This window comes from Rhinolophus sinicus, linkage group LG05, assembly GCF_036562045.2.
Source record: "Rhinolophus sinicus isolate RSC01 linkage group LG05, ASM3656204v1, whole genome shotgun sequence".
Taxonomy (NCBI): Eukaryota; Metazoa; Chordata; class Mammalia; order Chiroptera; family Rhinolophidae; genus Rhinolophus; species Rhinolophus sinicus.
In genome coordinates, this window is record NC_133755.1 from 21,672,618 (window position 1) to 21,687,678 (window position 15,061).

The window sequence follows — 15,061 nt, forward strand, 5'->3', positions numbered from 1 at the left end:
GATTACCCCAATAGTTGCTGGTGTACCTAATGCTGGTATTTTCACTTGTCACATTGTAGCCCAGTTACGCTATAAACTTTCTTAATAAAATTCCACCTAACTGACCTGCAATATTAACCATAACTCTCCATTTCGTCTATAAACAACTTGACTTGTGCTATATGTATTGGAGACATATGTATATTTCTTTTCCAACTAATTAAATTGTAAGCCTATGAATAGTTGTGTTTGTTTTCATATTTACTTAATGCTACTTGTATTGCCATTAGATAATTAAATATAACACAGACTAGCTGTTTATATGATAAATCAGTGGAATGCTTTATAAAAAACCCCATAAAAAAGGATTTGGCTAAAACAATCATTGAATTGGGTTTACATGAGAAACTCTAAAAGACTGCATGTTGTGTATACACACACACATTGTTTTTTTCTCCCAGTGGAATACCCTTCCAGCTGAGTGTAGCAAGTGTGTAAAAAAATGTGTTCGCTTTTATTTTACTGGCAATAGAATGTTGTAGAACAGTAGAGTATGTATTATTTGAAAATAATATTATAGGGGCTGGCCCAGTGGGTCACGCGGTTAGAGCTCCAGGCTCCTAACTCCGAAGGCTGCCGGTTCGATTCCCACATGGGCCAGTGGGCTCTCAACCACAAGGTTGCCAGTTCGATTCCTCAACTCCCGCAAGGGATGGTGGGCTCTGCCCCCTGCAACTAAGATTGAACACGGCACCTTGAGCTGAGCTGCCGCTGAGCTCCTGGATGGCTCAGTTGGTGGGAGCACGTCCTCTCAACCACAAGGTTGCCGGTTTCGACTCCCGCAAGTGATGGTGGGCTGTGCCCTCTGCAACTAGTAACGGCAACTGGACCTGGAGCTGAGGTGCACCCTCCACAACTAAGACTGAAAGGACAACAACTTGAAGGTGAATGGCACCCTCCACAACTAAGATTGAAAGGACAACTTGACTTGGAAAAAAATCCTGGAAGTACACACTGTTCCCCAACAAAGTCCTGTTCCTGTTCCCCAATTAAAAAAAAAAAAAAAAATGAAACAACCTAAATGTCTGTCACCTGATAAATGGATAAATAAAATGTTCTATTTATATAATTAAATATTTTAAAAAAGAAAATAGTATTATAACATGAAGCATAAATTGCATTTATAGAACTCTATTCAAAAGAATGTTAAAAATACCAAGTTCTGAGGAAAGGTTATAATTATACATTATTTAGTACATTGGAAAACAAAACTCTACCCTTTAATGAGCACACTAAAACACTAAGTGTTTTCCTTTTTATATGGAGGTCAGATTAATTTTTAAGATTTTAACTAGGAAGAATATGTAATAATATATTGTCTCTTGCTTTTCCCAACTAGGACAAGATTATAGCTTAATTCCTTTCATGTATGTGTTTATATCTTAAGTTCTTTAAATCTTAAATTCTTTGAATCATCTATTTGTTATCAAGTAGTAATCACTAAATTATCTTATATTGTCAATAAAATACTTATTGCATTTTAGGTACTCTGATTAACCATTATAAAACAGTTCTAACCAGGTATGTGATGAAAAGTAATTCTCCCCAATATTGTCCCTCCAACTCTAGTCCTCTCCATATGACACAGTCATTACTAGTTTATGGTTAATAGACTCAGTATTCTATATCTATCCAAGTAAATCTAGTACATGTATATATCTCTTGTTTTGAAATAAAACTAAAACAAAGTATTCATGCTATTTTGAATAGTCTAGAGATTGTTTTAATCATAGCGATGGTGGCTGTGTAACACCTGCGACTCGTAGAGAAAGACCCTTCTCTTCTCGTGAGCCCATAGCTACATACTTGTGGTTTATGTATGCAAACAGAATGTAAGGAGTTTGTCTCTCGAATGTGGCACTATCCAAGACAATTTTTTGCTGTGATTGAGACATTCTGTTTCTGTGCTGTCCAGTATGGACTCATGTGGCTGTTGGTCACTTGAAATGTGGCTAGTACAATTAAGAAACAGAATTTTTAATGTTTTTTACATTTAATTACATTTAAATAGTCATATGTTGCCACTGGTTACCATATTGGACAACTCGGAGCATCGCGATATAGTGTAAAGGCTCCAGAGTTAGATGTACCTAGATGTCAGTGTTGGTCTTGCTGTCTTCTTTTTAGCTGCTGTTCAACGTACTAATTCTTAGTTTCTCGTGCGTGCAATGGGAATAATAATGCTTTCTCCAAAGAATAATACACACAGAGAAATGTCATCATATGGGAAAAAAGGATTGGATGTATACAAATATATACCAAAGTGATAGAGCTTGTGAATGAGCGGAGAAGGATAAATGATCAAAAGAGACTAGCTTTATCAAGAATGTTTTACTGTTGTCAGGAGAATCAGTTTGACATGTTAACTCATGTATATAAAATTATTATTCAGGAATCTTTTTCCTCTGAATATTCCTACTTCGTTCCTCAGGTATAAAAAAAGAAGTAATATTTGAGTCTGTGTTTACATGTCATCTTCATGTATGTCTTGCAATTTCACTCAGATATAGATGTAGGAGATAGGTCTTTATTTTTAAATGCTACATAGGATAGAATCGTTTGGATATATTATTATGTATTTAGCCCTTTAATTTATTGTTCTTAGCTTGCTTGCAACTTTCAGTATTGAAAACAGTGTTATATTGATCATCCTTGTTTATAGGTATATAGCAACAGTGGCTTTGCTAAGTCATAGAATATGAGCATTTCAAAAAATATCAAATTGGTTATCAGTTTGCCTATCTACCTGTTTATATACGTAGCTTTTCCATATCCTCACAAGTATTAATGTGTTTTATGCCTGTCAGTTAGTAACTTTGAGTTTTAAGTTGTATTTTCCTGAAAACTGTTGTGTGCTATGTTGTACCATAAAATTACAGTAGTAAGTACTAGCATTAGATCCTGGGTTAGAAAAGAAGCTTTAAACATAAGCAAGTATTTATAGAAATTCTATATATATTAAAGATGGAAGGTAAAATTTCAAATAAGTGAGGAAATAATGGGCAGTCATGCTTTCCCACAACTGTCCTCTGCATCAGTGGAAGGTGTGAAACAAGAGCCTACTCCTCCATCACTCTGAACAGCTGCTCTATTTGTCATCAATCCTTTAGAACTAATTTTATTAAATCCTTTATCCTTTTATATCCGTTGCCACATTAAGTCCAGGATTCCTCATCCCCCTCCCCCATACTCTAATCCCTGTGTAGTCTGTGGCGTTGCTGCAATTTCTGCCTCCAGCAATTCTTCCCTGTTTCAGTATTCTGTGTACCATTCACAGTACTTCACAGCATCTGAAAATGTTTATTCATTTGTTCTCTAGGATGTAAGCTACATGAGGAAAGGGTTTTTTGTTTGTTTTCAGCAGCTGTGTTTCCAGCCTGTCCAGCAGGTTTTCAATGAATATTTATGAAATAAGTAACATTACAAATACTTATGGAATAACTACTCAGTAACTGGCATTGGAAAAAAGTTGTTAGGTCCTTATCTCATGTGATTCATAAAAGTAAATTCTAGTTGAAGGAAGGCCACAAAACATCTTTAGAAGAAATATATGTTCTCAGAGTAGGGAATCCATTCTTAGAAGCATGTGGTTTTAAGAAAAAAAATTTTGATTTGTAGCTGATAAAAAGCATAGTCACCTTTTTTCTAACAAGTTGATTTGTTGAAACATACTGTTGATGAACTGTGGTCGTCATTCTGTTTTATCTAAGATACAGTAGCTTCATCATTTCAATTTAATTTTTAAAATGTATTTCCACTTCAGTACTATCTGGGCTATTTACTCATTTTTATGTGTAATATAACTAGATAGTTATTTAATTACATTTATTGCTCTCTCCCCAACTCATTTTTTGTTCCCTAAAAGTGCATGCCTATTATTATACTTTGTATATTGGTGCTTCATAAAATCTGTATTAGTCCATTTACCAACTAACCAGTTTCTTTTAAGCTCCAAGTAGAAGCTACATTGCTGTGGACTTACTTTTATATTGCACACGTTCTCATCTTATGCTTTCCCACTCTTCCTTTTTTCAGTTCTCGACATGGCAAGACATGTGCCACTCTATCGAGCTCTGCTGGAATTGCTCCGAGCCATTGCTTCTTGTACGTCCATGGTGCCTCTATTGTTGCCTCTTTCTACAGAGAATGGTGAAGAGGAAGAAGAGCAGTCAGAGTGTCAAACTTCCGTTGGTACATTATTAGCCAAAATGAAGACCTGTGTTGATACCTACACCAACCGTTTAAGGTACTATATAGTTCTTTTCTCTTGTCCTTGCCTCTAAAAAATCTTTTTAAATAGCTTTGATTTTTTTAAAAAAACAATGTATGCTAATGAAACATAAATACACAGAAACAATATATAAAACTAGAATGAACTAGTATCCACCAAATCCATATACTCAGAAAGGTTTATTCACATGGGCTTATCCAACATCTCCCTGTGTGATCTTACAACTACTGGTATGGAATTTTTCTTAAATACTGGCACGCTGTACATATTATACAGATAGATGCTAGTTTTACTCAATATTGAGGTCATAGATACTTTTCAGTGTCACTAAATACATACTTCTTACATTGTTCTTAATGCTTCTAATTATGCATTGTATATAGATGCTTTATTTTATATAAGCATCTATTAGTGGACATTTGGGTTATTTCCAATTATAACAACCTCAGATACACATCTTTTGGGGCTTGTAGAAATCTCTGTGAAGTAATTCATAGAAGTGGAATTGTTGGATTTATGGATTACTCCTGTTTCATTTTGATACATAGTTTATAATTCATGCTATAACCTTTTTTAGAAGTCAGAGGATTCAGTATTTATTTTTTGACATTATGATAAAGTTAGTATTAATCTTCATGGAAAATTTAATTTTTAAACGAAACTTTTATTTAAATTTATACTTCATTAGATTGAGATGATGAGTTTTGTTATCAAATACTCTTTTAAAATAACCTAGTAAACCTTTTCCTTTCTCTTAGCAGAATCTGTTCAATGGTTGTCAGTTTTACTTAAAGATGGCCTAATTTTGATTTTTAAAGCACTTCTACTGCCAGTGGAAGTTTATTCCTTTGTCAGGGATCTTTACATTCAGTGAATGGTCTTTGCCGTCATTGTAATGTATTTGTTCTACCTAGTCTCACTTATTTTTTAAGAACCTAAAATTTGAGAAACAGTGTACGATGTATGTCAAATAATGGCGCAGAACTAACTGCTCACTGGAGGAATAGTTTTTATTATAGTTTACCTTTCACGGAGAAATCAACTTCTTAGATAATCCTGACTCCATTAGTTTATGATACTGTCATTATCACTTTAAAAACTAGTGGCTCAGTGCGAGGCAGTGAGAAGCATAAATTAAAGAAGAGCCAATTGGTAGAGCTATGAAAAGCTGTAGATTCATACTACTATTTTATCAGGGAAGGAAAATGTAAAGGTATATTTTCTTTGATGGTGTGAGATTTTTTTTTTTCTGTTGTAGAGAAGAGAATAATATGTTTAATCCCATCCTTCATTGTGGCAAAAACATCTTTCTAAGTGGTGACATAGGCAGCCAGCGTAATTATACTATTAAAACAGTGCCTTATCATATTTGAACTAAAGGTCTGATTTCATGACTGAGCTCAAGTCTCATTGAGACATGTCTAATTGACCATGCCATTCGCCCTCCTGGCCATTTGTGTTTCTTACTCTGATAGAATAAACAGACTTTTGACAAATCAGTAATAAAAATGTGTAGAGCTTCGCAATTGCCCTCATGTATTTTTAGGGAGACTCATGCCCTGTGTTTCTGTACCTTATTTTTCTGTGTTTTGAGTTTTGTTGTACTAGTTTATAACTAAAAATTGAAAATTTAGGAAACCTTGAGTGTTTTTCCTCCCAGGAGTATTTCTTAGATGAAAAATTTTATAAAGATTTGGAATGCTATAATTGCTGCTTTGGTTAAAAATAATATCACAAATTTGTAGTGTTATAAATGTGAAAATAAGACCATTAAAATAACTTTCTTTATACTACATATTTCCTCATACTTTAATTTCTGTCGGATCCTACAAAAATATAGTTCTGTTGTATTGAGTTCTGAGGTAACAGAAGATGCTGCTTATTGCCGTAAGTGGAATTTTTGCACCTCGAGTGCCCTTTTTCATTTCTTAAGTTAATGTATTTCATTTCTTTTCTTAAGTTAATATATTTCCTATTCACATAATATATGCAGTATAATTTTTTAAAAAGTAAACTTCACTTCTGTATAAATGTGTTAATTATTCACTACAAAAATTTAGTTTCATAAAGAGGATGAGTTTCGTTTCGCTGGAGCTCTTTATTTTTCTACTTGGTTACCTGGAAAAAGTATTTTTCACATTTCCATATTTCAATAAGAAAAAATGACACTTCAGATTTAGAAATTCTGTACCAACAGAACATGCATGTAAGGATCATAATGACTGTGCATAGAGCTCATTTCATTTATGTTATCTTTACAGTGATTCTGTGCAGTAACTATTTTTAATAACTTTATTGTATTGATGAAGAAACACTACTAGTGAGTTTTGTATTAGGATTTGAAGATGCTTAGTCGAGATCCCTTATGATATCTCTTATATTATACAGCCTCAGTTAGAAAAAGAAAACAGCAAAGACCTACATGATAAAACATCCCTACCCTCCTTTCAAGGTTTGGCACATTGAGAATTCATTTTCCACCTCACAGAGAGAGGGGGTAAAATCTATTCTTTTGCAGCCTGTCAAGACTTAAGATACATTTCTTTTTGTATTTTCATTACAAAGAATTCTAGTGAAGTCAACAATATAGTCTAATTTCCTATAGCGTTTATACCCATGGAAATTGGCCTAAATTCAATTTTAACACTGATTCAAAGTGCAAAGATTGTCCCTCCCTCCACATTCCTACCCCATTTCCAACTGTATTTTTTTAAAACCCCAAGATACTCTTGAGAAGACAGTGGTCAAGGAAAGTATATTCTGTTTATATATCACTTACCGAATATGTTTTAGTGCTTTATTAGGGCTTGGAGTTAATGGTTTAAAAAATAATGTGTAGGTGTATCTCGGCTCAGAACATTTTTACATTATTTTTGTCTCCACACTCTTAGTAAGAAATGTAAGGGTGATAATTAAAGTATGTCTATTTAGCATAGGGATTTTTTTTTAAGTAAGACAGAGCAAGTCTAGTTTGCTAATTATGTTTATATACCTTATTGCATTATTTTTCCCTCTTATTCATGTATTTCTCATTTGTTACTTTTTTTTCTTACCCAAGCAGACACAAAAAAGCATGCAATTTTTTTCACTTCGAATAAAGTTTAATATATTTAACTCCCTGGTCATCTTAGATTAAAGAAAAATAGCTATGTACTCTGCAGATCTCTATGATGATGGTGGTTACATATAATGATTTTCATTGAAATTATTTCTTCTGTGTATGTTATATTTATAATTTTTCTTGCTTTTATGGATGAGAGAAATTAAAACGTTTTCCCCAAGTACAAAGAGGAAGTTTACTTTTGCTGGTGGGAATAACCTAATTGAGGTTATCCTATCTTGTGGCCAGTGACTAAATCCAACTAATTTGGATATCAAAATTCAAAGAATGAAAGATCTGACTCTTCCCCCAAGCCTGAAAACTTCTATAAGAGGAAGTAGAAAGTTATTACGGAAGCTAAAAAGGCAGATCATATACCTTGCTTTTATCTAATTTGTGCATTAGAAATTTGTAATTATATTTAGTTGGTGAGATCTGGCCTGGTCACAAAAGCTTAACTGATTTGTTCGTTTAACAGGTATTAGTGAATGATCATGGGAGCATAACAAGAAAATTGGATCCTTTTTCTAAGACACTGACATATGGTGGAAACAATAACTAGAAAGTTTTAATAACACAGTATGTGGTATATTAAAAGTACGTCTAAGACATTACTAGAGAGTCAACCCCAGACTTGGAGACCTAAAGATTGTGTAGGAATTAGCTAAATGAAGAGGGCAGGGGGCTGGTATACCAGGCTGTGAGAATAATGTTAGCTGTGAAAGAAAGTGTCACATATTCAGGGAAACTGCCTTGGTATAATGTGGTGGGAGATGAGACTGGAGAGGAATTGAGGGGCTAGAAGATGCAGCAGGGTGTATTCCAGTTACTTACTCTTAAATGTGGTGGTGGGTCACTGAAAGGTTTTCAGCAGAGATTGATCAGGTTTGCCTTATAAAAAGAGTATCTTGCAATGTAGCTGAAAGTTTAGTTTGAGATGGAAGTTGGAACAAGACTAAACTGCCATGTAAGAGATTTTCATCCTTTCCATCTCAGCAGTAGACCTGTATGTGGTCTCTCCCTATCCAGCCATTTCTGAGGACTGAGGATTTGAGGTCATTAGTATTCTTGTTCTTGTATTATGGACTTGATAGAAAGTTAATTCCCAGGTACAAATACAGTCAGTGTTCAAGATATTTGACTTTAAAAAGCAACCATGTTGCTCAAACTTTAAATCACTTATTAACTGCATTACTCCGCCTACGTGTTAATATTGGCAACTGCAAATTTATGCCGAGATGGCTCCAATAGAGTACATACAAGTGCTGTAGCACAGATGATTCTGGAAGCATGGTTTCCTTTGTTCATGTATAAGAATCTGAAGTCTGTAATCCTGGGCAGAAGTTTGCCAAAACGAATCCTACTAGGTTATTTTGCTGACCCACTTAGGTAGAAAACTATCATCAGTTGGCTTAACAGAGGCTCAGTCATTAGCCAGAGACTCTTGTATATTAAGGTTCAGGAATGGCAGGGTGAGACTACACGCATGTTCATACATTCTTCACTATTTTTTAAAAGGTGTTATCCAGCAAAAGTCGTAGATGTGGAAAACTTGTATAATAGTCGGTTTTAGATACATTTTTTCCTGGAGAGTTTCATCTTTGTTATTTTAGAATTCATCCGAATCTAAAAAGAGTGCTCATGTAATAATGGGATGTTATTAATCTGATCAAATATGCCAGTTTTCCTGATTGGAAACTGAAGGAAATTTTTCTTGGTAGAAATTCCTTGTTAGAGTGTAGAGCCTCAGCATTTATGAGGAAGAACTTTCAGATCTTAATACCACCTATGCTATTTTTAGAATCTTTTATAGATCAACTGACTTTTTTCTTTAAAAAGTCTTATTTAAAGAAGAAACTTCAAAATCTTGCCATATCAGAAGAACCAGTATCATTTGCCATAAATAGAAGATAAGTGTAAAAGTGAATAAACTAAAATAAAAATAGTCTCTGACTCCAGACCTGTTTTCTGTTTTAAGAAGGATGATTTAGCAAATGCTAAAGAACTACCAAAGGCATACTGAGACCTTTGTTTTCGTTGGAAAAGGACTGGCTTTCTCACCATGCAATTCAGTTTTCTAATAGCATATCTAATTACCACTTAATGTCTTCGTACACTTTGGGAAACACTGTTTAATAGAAAATACTTCACGTTCTCTAACAGTAGATGTGTTTTACAAATATAAACTAACAAAATAGTAAAAGAAGAAGTAATAGGAAGATGTCCATTAACCTTCATACTCTCCTTTTTTAATCTATGCTTAATTGGGATAAGGTAAAAGTTAGCAAACAGCCAAACTAGCCTCGCTTTTGTGTTTACATATGGCTATAATATAGAGTGGTATTGTGGTTCTCATCATCACCTTGAAAGTTTTACAAAAAATCGTTGGGTTTTAACTTGACATGTTTCTCTTCCTTTTCATTTTCTACTTCCCTGCTCACTAAGATGCCCAGCGCCCCCTCTGGGCCCCTTGCCTAGCTGAAGCACCTTCTAACCAGGTTTGTCCTGCTGTCCCTGGAGTTTGCCCTCTTATTTCAGAATAGTTCCCTGAATATGGACTATTATAATTTATATAAAGGGCATGACCTTTTAACCTTTCAGTGGGGCACTTAAATTTTAATGAAGGATAACTCAGATAATTCTTGGTGAAGGAAGGCATAGGAGATATATTAGTTGGGTTGCTTTCTACATTATACTCCCTTTTAGATGGTCTGCCGGGGAGTAGACTGGTACAATCAGTATTGCAGTCATATTACAAACTTTCTCTGCATCCAAAGGTTGCAGGAAGAAGGATTGCTTAGGGGAGAACTGGCGTTGGCACAGTGGCACAACATCCTGGGAATGCCTTTTATGCCTGCTAGTTCTGTAATTACTACTGAGTTTTTGCTATTATGTATAATAATATATGTGATGTATAATTATATATGCGTGTATACATCGATGCACACACATACATATATCTGAAAAGTAGCTTCTGAATTTTAATTTTTGAAGTAATAGACTCTAGGGCAGTTCTGGTTTCCTTCAATTATAATTATACCTTAATAATGAAATGATTATCTCTTATTGCTGAAGATTAGTTTGATGACTGATAATTGTAGTACTCTGATAGTGTTGGTATTTAGTGTAAACTAGACGATTACTCAAGGAATGAACATACTGATAGTTTATGTTCATCTTTCCTGGCTTATCTGGCAAATTAACCTGTTGGCATGGCCACGTGGCAGCTAGGAGTGACTTACCGTGAATTAGTTTGTCTTTTAAAAGTTGACAGTTCCTTAGGCAGTTGTTAATATTTACTGTACAAATTGCATTAAGAACGTCCTAAAGGTGATGTTTTTTAATAGTCTCTTTTTTATTTTTTATTTTTCAATTACGGTTGACATTCTATATTATTTTGTATTAGTTTCAGGTGTACACTGTAGTGGTTCGGCATTTATGTAATTTATGATGTGATCCTCCAAGTAGTCTAGTACCCACCAGGCAACATACATAGTTATTACAATATTATTTACTATATTCCCTATGCTGTACTTTACAGCTCCATCACTATTTTGTAACTACCAATAGGTACTCCTTACTCACTTCACCATATTCATCCAAACCCCCAACCTCCCTCCCCTCTGGCAGCCATCAGTTTGTTCTCTGCATCCATGAGTCTGTTTCTGTTTTGTTTCTTCTTTAAATTCCACATATAAGTGGAGATCATACAGTATTTGTCTTTCTCTGACTTATTTCACTTGGCATAATACCCTCTAGTTCCATCCATGTTGTCACAACTATGCTATTATAATATTCTTTTATTCGTGTTTCTATGTTTTTAGTGTCCATCACCTCTCCTAATACATCCTTTCAAGATTAACAACTAGCAATAATTTCATAGAGTTAGCTTGAACCTAACAGTTAAATTACAGAAACTAATGTTGCTGTTGGTTGATGATTAATAAGCATTTAGATTAAGATAAATCAGGGATAACATTCCTTTTGGAAGCACAAAAGGCTAGGTAAAAATGTATTACTTCAAAATAGAGAATTTTACATTCAACACTTTCCAAATTTTGTCTGAAACATAATTTTACATCAGGATTTCTTTTTTGAAATCTTTAAAAGATACATATATATGACATGTTTGTACATTAGTTGTAGCATTTGAAAGCATACCTTACCTGTACCTGTAAGGCTAAATGTAATATAATTTTCTATTTAGGTCATTTTCTACCATCAACTGTCACTTAAAACATAAAAAGATTTGGAGCATTTCAGCATGCTGTCATCAGGAAATTCGTTACTTTTTTCTTGTTCAGTTGAAAATTTTTTATAACAGTTTGAACAAGAATGGTGAAATGGTTGATTAAATCATACATATTGGTTCTATTTAACTTTCATTTGCCTCAGTACTATTAAGTGGTTTATTTACTTTATTTCAGAGAAATTATTCAAAAGCCACCTTAGTAATCACTTCAACAGAAAGATCAAAAGACTTCCAAAATAATAAAATCCTCTTCTTATTTCTTTTGCTTGTCTACTTCTGTACTAGGCATTTATGAAGAACAAAAAGTTTAATATTCATCCACAGAGGACTTATTCTCTAAGTGGAATTTACTTCCTTGGCTAGTGTTTGAAAACTTTTGTTACCAGTTTCTCATTTATTTTATCCCAAAAGTCTTTAACTTCTGGCTTTTTTCTTTAGTTTTATAACTTAATGATTTTTGTGTTTAATACTTTGTTTTTTGGCCTACAAGCAGTGGGAAGAAGTAGTTTCGCTAGAAGCCAAAAGAGAGGTTAAGAGAGGAGGGAACGCATGTGGGATTGAGAAAGTGTGATATCAAATGTAGGAGGTAAAGGATGTATATAAGGTGTAAGAGATCCTGTGACTGGATGTTTATTGATGCATAAGTCCAAGGTCACTACTACTAGTTTTATACCCATTATGAAGGATCAACATCTGGTGAAAATGAATTTTCATTACTGAGATTGATGACTTAGGCAGATGGAAGATGAGTATTTCCTGCATTTCTTGTTTTACCAATTTGAAACAATTTCGATTAGTATTTACGTTCCAGCCTGTTTGTTTTTATTGGTTTTCCTTCTTGTTTCTTGAGAATAACTCAAACTGTTTTAAATTGTGGGTAAGTTATGATAAGTATATAGTAGCATGTAGTTACATAGAAAATATAAGGATGTAATATTACAACCTTAATTGTTGTGTAGGATAACACAGTTTCAAAATTTCTTTGATGTATATTATTAGTTTTTCCTGCTCTATGTCATAGGCAAGAAAATATTTATTATCGTTATTTGACAGAATAAACCTGTTGTTTAGAGTTTAACATTTAAAACTTACTAGTAATACATCTGGGCTTTAGCTCCCCAGTCTCCTGATGCCTGTGATGTTCATGACCCAAAACAGGAGACAAGTCGTTTAACCCGTGGTCCAGATTCTTCTGTTTGTATACGCCATTGCTTCCTCTTACCAAAATACAAAATGGTTCATTGATTATTTATAGATTTCATGCTATGTAATGGCTGGACTTGAGCTTTACTAGCTAGTTCCTGAAAAACACCGATCAAATCCCAAAAGACAACGTATTCTATTATTTAAGTGAGTAACAAACGAAAAACTTAAACATACCAATGTAAAATGATTATTCCTTATTAGATTGCATCATATGAGCTTTATGTTTCAGGAAAATTTCCACTCTCTTTATTATCTCAGACAAAATCTCACACAATCTTCATTGAATTTCATTGAAGTTTCTTGCTAAGTAAGATTTAGTTTGTAACAAATCTTTCTGAGCACATCATAATAAGTAACCTGTCCCTTGTTATCTATAGGATTTTAGAGCTGTAGGGACTCTCTTTAGTGTTCAGGTAGTTCAGATCTCTCTTTTTATAAGTGAGAAAAACAAGGTTCATAAATACTGTGATTTGTTCCACTCTCTGATGCTTAGTGGCTGAGCTATGATAAGAACTCCGATTTCCTGATGTTCCAGTCAAGCACATTTATCCACCAAATTAAACTTTACTTCCAAAGAACAATTTGTTTTGTACATCAGTGAATAATTAGAAATGGAGGTGGACTTGTTTCTGAGCCATCTTTGGATATTTAGGATATATAAAATAATTTTTAAATGTTCATAATGAAGTAAATTTTTAATTGAAAAATTTGCTTTTGATAATTATAAAAGTATATACAATAATGCAAGTAGGTTCTATAGAGTTTTTCTGCAACTTCCTTTTACTCATCTTCTTGCATTCCCATGAAGAATTTTTAAGTTAACACTATGACAGGATATTAAAAAGCAGCATATTTCATTAGGTATACACAGCATTTGGATTGTGCCTAAATAATAATTACTGGATTTCTAAAGTAAACTAAGGCTTGCTGTGTTTTGTGGTCTGTCTCACAGGTAGCAGTTTAATCACGTAAATGAGGAGCAAGTCATCTCTACCCGTTTGATTTCTTTCTTGCTCAAAAGAAGTAATAAAACCATTCCTCTGAAAACTAAGGAGTTGTTGATGTGTTTTTCCTCTATTGTCTTTTCAAACTAATTTGGTACCTACCTGCATAGATTACGGCAATCAGTGTATTGGTGATAAAATTGTTTTCTCTACTGTTGCTAAAAGAAGCCTCTCCCCACCACCCTTCCCCCTAAACATCCTATTGTTTTTCATCTCCTGATTTTATTGTTATCTTCATAAACCTTCTATTTCTAATATCTTTACCTTGTCAGGAAGAAATTAGAGTTTCTATACCAACAGTACTTGATATTTAATGAATAAGCAAAAACACCCCCCCTTATTTATGACCACTTATTGATGAACATTTTCTTTTAGACTCTTACAAAAGAAAAATTACTTGAAAGGAACTATCAGTTACTTCCACTATTAAAAGACTTTGTGGCATGGGTAACATAACAGAATACTTTAGATTTTTACATATATATGGTTTCCACTTGAATTGAAATATTATCTAATGTGAAAATTCATTCTGTTGCCCACAAAATAATCACACTGTGAAGATGTGGCCCCTTAGCTTTTATGTACCAATCCTGGTGAAATTCATCTGCTGGCCATCCCAACTTCTGTGTTATCTCAAAATGAAGTCAAACGACAGCCATACCAGTTGGGCTTCACTTCGGAGTAAGTGTGACACTTCATAGCTTCCTTGGAGCTGGAACAAAGGCAATTATTTTGCTTTGATCTTCTCTGTAGACTTACGCTGATGGACTCTAGTAGGCAAATAATCATGTTTAGTGTATTTTGTATTTGATAGTTTCACCAAAAATTTGAGAGAGGAACTTACTGTCAGTCAGGTAGTCTTAATTGGTAATAAGAGCATGACACAAAAGATGTACTGAATGTAAAGTATTCTGGATATTTAACTTCTTAACAGAATTAAAGCAAATGTTCTTTATTGCCTTAGCTATCTTGCAGCATCTTCCTGTTGCAAAGAAGTTCATCATGTTTTAAAATAACATTTCTCTTATAAAAATAACCGATTCCTTTTTATCTAGCTAAGCAATGATTAGTTGACCTACTTCTTAAAAGGCGTATTTTCTGTCAAACTCTCTTATTTTGACTCCCTTAAGTCTGTTCCTCTAGGGCTTCACTCAGTTAAGAAAGAGTTACAGCTCCAGTCCTCCTACTTTGTTTCTATTGGAAAAACATTTGCTAGTTTCTCCTCTTTT

The 15,061-nt window shown here is 33.8% G+C and overlaps 1 protein-coding gene across 17 annotated transcripts in view; it reads left to right on the forward strand.

The window, feature by feature from the left end:
• The window catches only part of BIRC6 (baculoviral IAP repeat containing 6), a 203,300-nt gene that overhangs the window by 159,105 nt on the left and 29,134 nt on the right, over window positions 1-15,061 (forward strand). For all 17 annotated transcript variants that reach the window (XR_012496300.1, XM_074331867.1, XM_019741686.2 and 14 more), the window contains one exon: window positions 4,075-4,285. Coding sequence is in view for 16 of the 17 variants with exons in the window: in XM_074331867.1 (XP_074187968.1) it covers window positions 4,075-4,285 (211 nt within the window). In the remaining variant the exon portion in view is untranslated. The remainder of the gene's footprint in view (window positions 1-4,074; window positions 4,286-15,061) is intronic.